This window comes from Alosa pseudoharengus, unplaced genomic scaffold, assembly GCF_046254945.1.
Source record: "Alosa pseudoharengus isolate Yale_2024_CS ecotype anadromous, Long Island Sound unplaced genomic scaffold, YU_APseudo_1.1 YU_APseudo_1.1_scf_24, whole genome shotgun sequence".
Lineage (NCBI taxonomy): Eukaryota > Metazoa > Chordata > Actinopteri > Clupeiformes > Clupeidae > Alosa > Alosa pseudoharengus.
The window spans coordinates 21151924-21161253 of record NW_027468689.1 but is presented as its reverse complement, the minus strand read 5'-3'; the positions used below and the strand labels follow the sequence as shown (position 1 = coordinate 21161253).

General features: G+C 38.3%; 1 protein-coding gene across 2 annotated transcripts; it reads right to left on the bottom strand.

The window, feature by feature from the left end:
• Positions 1-2800: 2800 nt before the first annotated feature.
• On the bottom strand, positions 2801-8710 carry btla (B and T lymphocyte associated). Of its 2 annotated transcripts, XM_076303434.1 has the most exons (6): positions 8267-8710; positions 6784-7119; positions 6648-6698; positions 6310-6438; positions 6169-6209; positions 2801-4007 (listed from the first exon to the last, which is right to left on the bottom strand). In XM_076303434.1, exons 1-6 carry the CDS (start codon positions 8346-8348, stop codon positions 3645-3647), a joined length of 1002 nt encoding a protein of 333 aa, XP_076159549.1. In that variant the 5' UTR covers positions 8349-8710; the 3' UTR covers positions 2801-3644. The 2 variants fall into 2 exon arrangements, with proteins under 2 accessions (XP_076159549.1, XP_076159550.1); XM_076303435.1 differs by lacking the exon at positions 6648-6698 and having other exon boundaries at positions 8267-8708.
• Positions 8711-9330: the final 620 nt, after the last annotated feature.

The window sequence follows — 9330 nt, the reverse complement described above, 5'->3', positions numbered from 1 at the left end:
TACTTATGGCATTTTTATGGTTTGGTATTTTAAGGAAGAACATGTATTTATTTACAATACATTATTCATTCACAAAGAATTTGTTTGTCCTTAAAGGTGGGATTTTTCTTAATTTTTAAAAATTAAGGCATTAAGATCAATTTCCAAAAGATGATTTTTTATTCCTCTTTTTAGTCAACTTTAGCGTGTAAACTTATTCTCACAACTACACACTCACTCTCACACAACTACTCTCTATGTCTGTTTCTCTCTCTCGCTCTCTCTGTGTGTATGTGTGTGTTACCGTTTTAAATTGCCATTTTTTTCACCACAACCCTCTCTCTCTGTGTGTGTGTGCGTGTGTGTATGCACAGTAGTTCCTAGGGTGAGAACCGTCGACTTTGTATACTTTGCGTACCGTTTATCTTTCCAGTCTTGCCTTTTCACTTGATATAACAGCAAAAATCTGAAATATCTGCTCTCCTCACACAAACACAAAGCCTGTCAGAGAGCACAGTGTCTTAATTGTATGGGTATGAGTGGATAAAGATTACTCCATGGGTGACATCAGTTATGAGCTTTTCACGCTGCTCTTATGTCATCTCGATTGACTGATTTTATCTCATACAACAAACATAGCAAACCGAGTCCAGAACTAGAGCTGTTGTTTTTAAACTGAAACTCAACATAAGAAATGATGATGGATTAATGCATTCATCTTGTACTATCTGATTTCTTCAGTTAATTTACATTTAATCAGTACCATTTATTAGTAATGTCATTTACAACAGAATTGACTATAGAGGCCCTTTTCAGAAACTTATGTCTGAACTAGCAAGTGCAAGCCCATGGAAAACCACACACCAAAAAATCCCTTTTTAAAGTTGGAGGCTTTCAAATGAACTGGCTCTTCAAAATGCATCGAAGTTCATCAAAGTAAAGACCAAGTGAAGGTGAGTCACCTTGTGAGTGATATCTAATAATCAGTGGAAAACATAACACACTTCTTGCATTTTTACTGCTCAAACTGTTTAGCCTCCCACAGAGTGAAGTGGTTAACAAAGAGTCTCACCCACGGGCACTCTTTCTCTTACACACACCAGCGTGCACATGCACACACACACACACACACACAAACACACACATTAACACACACATGCTTGGGTACAAACACCTGAGTCCACAGGCGGAGTGCATGCATACCAACACACACATACAGTAAAGGTTTTCTGTGAAACTGCACACACGGATGTGAACTTCCCTTTGCGTCGCACAGGATGTGGGATAGGTTGTTATAGGGACTGTACATGTGACTTGCTTCTCAGTTTTTTGCAGCCTGCACACGTTGATGTGATCCAGCAACAGCCTATACTGAAAACCAAACAATAAGGCAAAATACACTATTGGCTAGGAAAGAAGGGCACATTTTATATAAATGTATAATGTTTAAAACAATTTTAAGTATGTTGAAGGTTTAGTGAGATTGTATTTAGAGCAGAATACAAAAATGTTGCATTGACAAGGTAGTAAAAGACTGAATACCTGAGACTAAAGTCGCTTTTCCAATGCATGGTATCTCGCCTGAACTCTACTCGCTTTCTTTGGTTTTCCATTAGCCAAAACTGGTACCTATTTTTGGTATCACCGCCATTGAGGTTCCAAGTGAGCTGAGGCGATAACAAAAGGTGACGTGAAAGTATCGCAGGTTACTAATTGGTCGCTAAAAAAATGAAATGTTTGCGGCAGATTTGCAGCAAACTTGTGGGTGATTTGTGGGAAACAAATGAATTCACTAGAAAATATGGCCAGAAGTTTGCCAATGTTGGTCGCTAGAGGCAAACTTCCAGCAAAGTTCTGGCAACAATGAGAAGTTTGGCACTATAGTGGCAAATGTGTTCGCCAGTGATTTGCCACCACAATTAGCCAATAATGGCAAACTTCCAGTGAACTGGTGATGAACCTAATTTGCATATGACATTGCTGCAAATTTGCTGCAACACTGACAAAAGTTAACCGCAACTATTTTCCAGAAACCTAATTTGCATGTGAAAATATGACCTTGCCGCAAATTTGCAGCAACTGTTCGCGAGACTCTTGAAATTCCTGTAAGGGTGCTATTGACATTGCGGTGTTCTGGACAAGCCCATCATTTAAAAAAAAAAATACCTCAGCCATGTTAGCACGACAAGCAGTTATTCACAACAGGTGCGTTAATTGAATGGAGTAAAGTCCTGCAGTTAAAAACGAGCGTTCTATCTCCTTATGAATCAATGAACGGTGTCTAATGGATTAAAATGAACATTAACAGAAACAACCACTCCCAGGAATCAAACAAACTCCCCTTGATTTCCTCCGTTGGTGATATTGCTATTTTTGTGTGTCCCGCATTAATGACGCCGTGCTAGTTTCTTTCGGCGTCGCTTTCTTTCGGCGTCGCGGCGTAGCTTTAGCTACATTAAAGAGGGTAGGCCTACTTTTTTGCAGTGGAGAAGGAAAACCTGGTACCTAAACCAAGTAGAGTAGAGTAGAGGCGAGTTGAGTTAAGCAGATACCATGCAATGGAAAAGCGACTTCGTAGGCCTGGTATAGTCCTGCGGCTGTGTCCCGCACACATGGCGCGTGACAAAAATTGCATCATCAACGCGGCATGCTGTGGGGTGTCGTGTGCCTCCCAACAATTGTGACCGAGCGGCAATCACGCACATCTTCACCGCGTGCAAATGTGCACAGAGGAGCACACCACTTCCTTAAGTACTGAGACATGTTTAGAAAATATGTCCCTGTAAAACAGAACTGAACACTGTAAAACAGAACTGAACACTACCTCTTAAAATTATTTTATTTGTCTCGACAGCACAAATTCTGCGTATTTTTAAAGATAATCTTACATGAACATTTGATTTAACAGATAACAACCCACAGCACAGTGCAGATATGCACTCATCTTCAGTGTATGCTCCCTGGGTTTTGAGCCCATGTAGCTCTGCCAGTTCAACAAAGACTCAATTTTAAGTGCAGAGACACCATTTTATAGATATTATTATAAACACACATTGTAAACTGTGGCTGAGAAGATGAAGGCCAGTTCATGAAAATGGATGTAGTTCAAATGTCGGAATGGTTGACACATATTACAATATTACACTACAGCATCAACAATCAGCATATCATTAACAACTCTAACATATTGAAATTTCTAAATCAACAATATCTTGATCACACATATACAGCAATTTACATATTTGATCATGACAGAATCATATCCCCAGCCACAGTGAGCCTTGCTCTTTGTAAACTAGATAGATGTACAGCGCAACATAATATGACCGCCACACGGTGCTATATGTAGTATATATATATATAAAAACAATTGTGCTTCCTAACTTCCTGCTTCTCTCCATCACCTACTCCTGCAACTCCTTGTAAACTAAAAGTCTTTCATGCTCTGCCCTTGGTTGATCAATGATTCATAGAACTCACTTTTTTCTTATAAATGTTTTTCACAAAAGTTTACGAAATGTTGACATTTTGAAAAAAGTGTTTCAAAAGCCACACAAACTTTTGGACCTAAAGCTTAAGCTTCATGTTCCCCAGTGTTTCAGTGACCTTGGAATCGTTGAAAATATAGCAAGAAAGTAGCTCATGTACTGTTCTAATACAAAGCATTAGGATATGCGGATAGCAGCATACTCAGTGGACTCCTCTGTGGCCTTTATGGGTCGTGTGTGTGACCGGGTTTTGACCTGGTGATTCAGTGAGGCATACACAAGTGGATTTGCCTCCTCTTCGACCATCCTTGGCTGGGTGACAACGTGATTGGTCAAATATCTCTGCGGCGCCACGACATCTCCTGATGACACATTGCTAGTTGGTTGTGACCCCCTGCCATGGCCATTCTCATAGACACAGTCTCCTTGTCTCTGTGCATCGGCTGGGGTGGGATATGGGCGAGGGCGTGGCTTAGCTTGCACATGACGACTGGAGTCAGGAAGTGAAGCACCTATGTCGGACATCTGTACTGAATCATACTATAAACAAACAAACAAACAAACAAACAAAAGGGATGAGAAGAGAAATTATCAGCAGTTCACATTTTTCACCCAACGACAAACACATTCCTATGTGCTTTTTCTGTGTGCCTTTTCACAGTGAGTATATGAGCGAGCATGGAAGACAGTGTGAGCCCATTTGGAGAGGTGCCTGTAGAGGGTCCTGAAATGTCTTTCAAGGATCACCCAAACAATCCCTACACTCTTAAAACTTATGTGTTAGAAACAGCACAAACTGTGTTGTCCCTATATCTGGATATAGAGATGTGTTAAACAAACAACACAAGTTGTGTCATTTTCAACACATTTGTTGTAAAAGTGTACAGCACAATCACTGCAGCTGTAAAAGTAGTAAATGATATCATTAGCTGCATTGATGGCAAAAAGTCTTGTGCAGCATTGTTTATAGATCTCTCCAAAGCGTTTGATACTGTGAATCATAGTATTTTATTACATTCTTTGCACAGCATAGGTATGTCTGAAAAAACTTTACTTTGGTTTAAAGATTATTTTACAAATAGGCATCAATGTGTCTCCTGTGATGGTATAACATCAGGAAGTGCTCAAATTAAAATTGGCGTTCCACAAGGTTCCATTTTGGGGCCATTATTGTTCACCATCTACATAAATGATATTTGCGCACATGTAGATGCTAATGTGCACCTGTATGCAGATGACACTATTTTATACTGCTATGCCCCATCTCCTTCCGAGGCATTAGCAAAACTTCAAGTAGCTTTTATAAAAATTCAGGAAAATCTACTTAAGCTACACCTGGTGTTGAACTCAAACAAAACTAAATACATGTTATTTACAAATTCTCGAACTCAAATTTTGCCTCATATAAGTACACTACAGGGACAGGTGATAGAAAGAGTGTCAAGTTACAAATATTTAGGTTTTCTAGTGGATGAAGATCTGACTTTTAATTCTCATGTTATCAATTTGGTGTGTAAACTAAAAATAAAGTTAGGATTTTATTACAGAAATAAGGCATGTTTTAATGTTAGAGCCAGAAAGGAGCTAGTCACATCTACATTTATCTCTGTATTAGACTATGGTGACATTCTTTATATGTATGCTTCTAAATCTGTGCTAAGGGCTCTGGACTCCGTTTACCACTCAGCATTACGCTTTATTACTGGAGCCAAATATTCAACACACCATTGTGACCTATATAGTTTGTCAGGTTGCCACCCACTGTCAATACGTAGGCAGCTTCATTGGCTTACTTTAATTTACAAAGCTGTCATTGGTCTGCTTCCCTCTTATCTGTCAAAATTTTCTTGGGCCTCAAATAATAGATATAATCTTAGATCAAAGGATATTATTCTCTTTAACCCACCAACCCCTAGAACCAACCTTGGAAAACTAGCATTTCAATACAATGCCCCCTCAACCTGGAATGAACTTCAGAAACAGCTAGGGCTAGACGTTTTCATTCCATTGTCTGATTTTAAGTCACGCATTGCGGACACTTTGTATTATCAGTGTGAGTGTTTTTGAGGTTTTGAGGTTAAAGTTAATATATTGAACGAATTCAGTGTAGCATGTCTTATGGTCATCTTGTAAGTGCCTACTATGTCTGCTTTGGTCTATGCTTTTTGTTATGTCCTTGTTGTGTGCTTTATCTCTGAACCTGTATCTATGTGTTGCCCTGTACGCTATGTTTTTCTCTTGCCTTTCTTGCTGAGTGTTGTGCATTTGTGCAGTCTGGTATGGTGTTGCAGATGTCTTGCCATTTGATGAGTTCTGTTTGTCTTGCTTGCATTTTTTTGTTTTGTCCTGTATATTTCTATATCTGCATGGTTATGTCCTGCATGTTTTTATGTCTTAATCGTTCATGCTTTGCTATTTGTGGATATGCTGTCTTTTGTGATTTGTTTGTTTCTGTCTGTATTGTGAGTCCTATATAGTGTGTTTTGCGTTTATGCTGCGTTTATGCTGCGTTTATGCTGCTCTCAATGTGACTACCCTAGTAAAATAAAGGAGAAATAAAAATAAATGTTCTCCATAGGTTAAATGAACTGGGAAGATAGGTTTTTATCATTGTTAGATGTGGTAAAGGAGGCTGAGAAGACACCAGTTGACACACAGGGAGAGGAGCGGAAAACTGTAAAAACCTAAGGAATGATTTTACCTGATTCTCATCTGCCTCCTTCTTGCTGGCATTCTGTGATCCTATCACAAAGAGAAAGTCGTGGTCAAGGACTAACATGCCTCGGAGACTTTATTTATCAACATCCAAGTGCAAAGCCAAACAAACATTTGAACACCCTACCTCTTCTGCATCTAAGGCCCAGACATGTCAGAACTGTGATGATGATGATGACTGATGTTATTCCAGAGGAGATGTATATGGCGGGCCAAAACCATTCTGACTTGTCTGTAGTCTGATGATTGGAAGCATCTGAAACAGAAATGTTACTTATTTGACTTCACATTAAATATGAGTCTTAAATATTTCAAATGAATGTTTTATGTTATAAACACAGTCATTTCTTTTTTTTTTTTTGAGAATTTAAATGTTTCCCAAATCACATTGCTTCCAAGTCATATTTTGTTGGCGCTAATGACTTCCTAAATTGAAAATTAAGTAACTCAAATTGTTGCCCTTACTTGCAGTTTGGTTTTCATTGTTTACAATTTGCTCAATGTCCAAACGTTTTTCTGTAAAGTTTTAAAACAAAACATTGTCTGATTTTGTTTGGGAAAGTGTTATGTCTATCAAAGGAGGATGAAATGCAATGCTTACCATTCACTATGACATTGACTGAATGACTCGTACATCTTTCAGATGTATCTTCACACAGACACCTGTAGAATCCAGAATCATTCATGGCTATGCGTTTAAAATATATAGATGAGATGCCTGCTTTCTCATTTGTGTCGCTCCATTGTGTTTTCATTAGATCGGTATCACTGAGAGGGCTGCATTCATTTGTGTTATTTTTAAGTTTGCACCATCTGATAGCTGGCTTTTCATCACAGTATTTTACAGGGCAGTTGATCTTCAGACTCTCTGTTGAAAGAGCTTCAGTTTTTGAATTCCGTTTCAGTAAGACCTTAATGGAACATGATTCATTCCGATCTGTAAATAAAACCACAGTAACATAATTAATTGTATTGTTGTTATTTCATATGTTCTGTATGCAAACATAAAGGTACAATATTTCCAGAGTAATTAAACAAGAAAATCAAGAATACTAAAAAGGTATGTCACATGTACAGTCATTAGCCGACACCCTCAACAAAAACAAGACACCACATCATGGCAAAAACTGGGGAAAGTTTTTTGAAAACAACCCACAATTGCATGTGAAACTTTCAAATGTCACAACAAATAAATGTGGAAAATTCAATTCACCCCAAATTCATCATCCATCAAAAATTAAACAATCCCCTCCCACCATTATGTAAATTAAGTTTCAAAACCATGTTTTATTACTTTTTTTGCCTTTTATTCCCATTGGCTTCATATTGATAATGTTGGACTACCTACCAAATATGTCGAGCAATATGATTATAATGACTTGTGATTAAGAGTATAATGTATAAAACTCTATACCTAGCTACACTCATTTCTCTTTTTTAACTATTAACAGATGTTTTAGTAGACTGCCTTTGTCAGGGTTCAATGAATTGCATGTTCTGATTTAAATAGAGCATTGCAAGCTAGTACGCTTAAAAAAACAAACAAACAAACAAACAAAAACACTACATGAGGAATCAGTTCAGTCTAAATTTCCTGAATATGTTGTTTTTGGTTACTCCTGTCTGTCTTTATTCTCTAATGAATGTGATAAACGTTATAATACATAACTGTTTTTTAAGCTTAACTTTTAACTTTAACTGCCTGGATCTGGTGGACCTGCTCATGCTAAACCATTTGCATGTTGTTTATTTACAACGACAAACGCTGACTGTTAACTAGTTTAAAAAAGGAGTGTGTGGCTTTATACAGTTCAAGAGCCCATCAGTATCACACATCCACAACCAAGCTTTTTACAGAGAATGCAAATTGAAATGGAAAAACCTGAACCTGTATGCATTAGAGTTGTATACTCTCACATTGTACATCTATGATAGTAAAAACAATCTTGCTTACCTTATGGGTTAAGGCCCCATTACCTAAAGTCTCATGACCTTATTGTCATTAGCTCAATGTTTCTGGTTGCCACAAGTTGTATGCATGTGTTTTAACAAGTTATAAAGGCATAATAACATAGTTTACTCACCTTGGCCATGTGTAGAGAACAGGCTGGCAGACAGGATGAGGAGTTGAGAGAGAGTGAAATAATGGACATTCCTTAATGCCATGGCTGCATCTGTCTGATTAGTCACTAAAATAACAATACTTCAGTCCCAGGAAAGATATCAAAAGATCCAAGGCCTATGCCCCAGTGAAACGGTCTTGAGTTATGCATCACAATGCGTTTGTGAGTCAGTCGGTCCTGGTGCATCTGACTATCTGTTTCGCTTCTCGTTTTACCTTTACGGAATTGAGCCGCCGATTCCTTTTGTGCACTTCACCTATCGCACAGACCACACACACCTTTGTGGGTCTCTGATTTGGTGTCACCCACATACACTGTGAATAATGTCATCAGTCTACTAGCACCATCTGCTGGAAACTACTTTGTGATAAAGACAACGTACGCTCTGACATGCTCAGACCAGCTCTACAGATACACTTTAAACATGTAGAGTTAAACAGCAGCAGTTTGACACGACTTAAAGCATATCTAAAAAATAAAATAAAATAAACATTTATCTATGGCCAATATTCTCTTTAGGGGAAAAAAGAGCATTATCTGACAGATGGAAAAAAAAAGGTTAAAAGTTTGACAATATAGTTTGACCTCAGTCTGTGCGTTTTTAGCCTCAAAACACAGCTTCCTTTTTGGTAAAATAAACATGTGTTCTTCAGCTGTTAATGTACCTGTTCATAAAGCATCCACTAGGCTGCAGTGTAGCATCTCATGCATGGCTTAAGACACACATGTTCTTCTTATAATAATTAAATACTGACAGAAAATTGTAAAAATGCCTCTCAAGTCTTCAGGAGGCATTTGCAGAGATGAACCTTGCATTAGCCTAAGTCTCTGGCATTTGCTGCATTTGTCTACACTCTAGTGCAGGGGTGTCAAACATACGGCCCGCGGGCCGGATGCGGCCCGCTAGATGGTTTAATCCGGCCCAGACTTGTAGAGAATACATTTCTGACTATGTCAAAAAAAAAAATCTCTAGCCCATTCCTGTGAGGAGTTATGAATTTTCAAAGAAATAACCGAAATGCTCA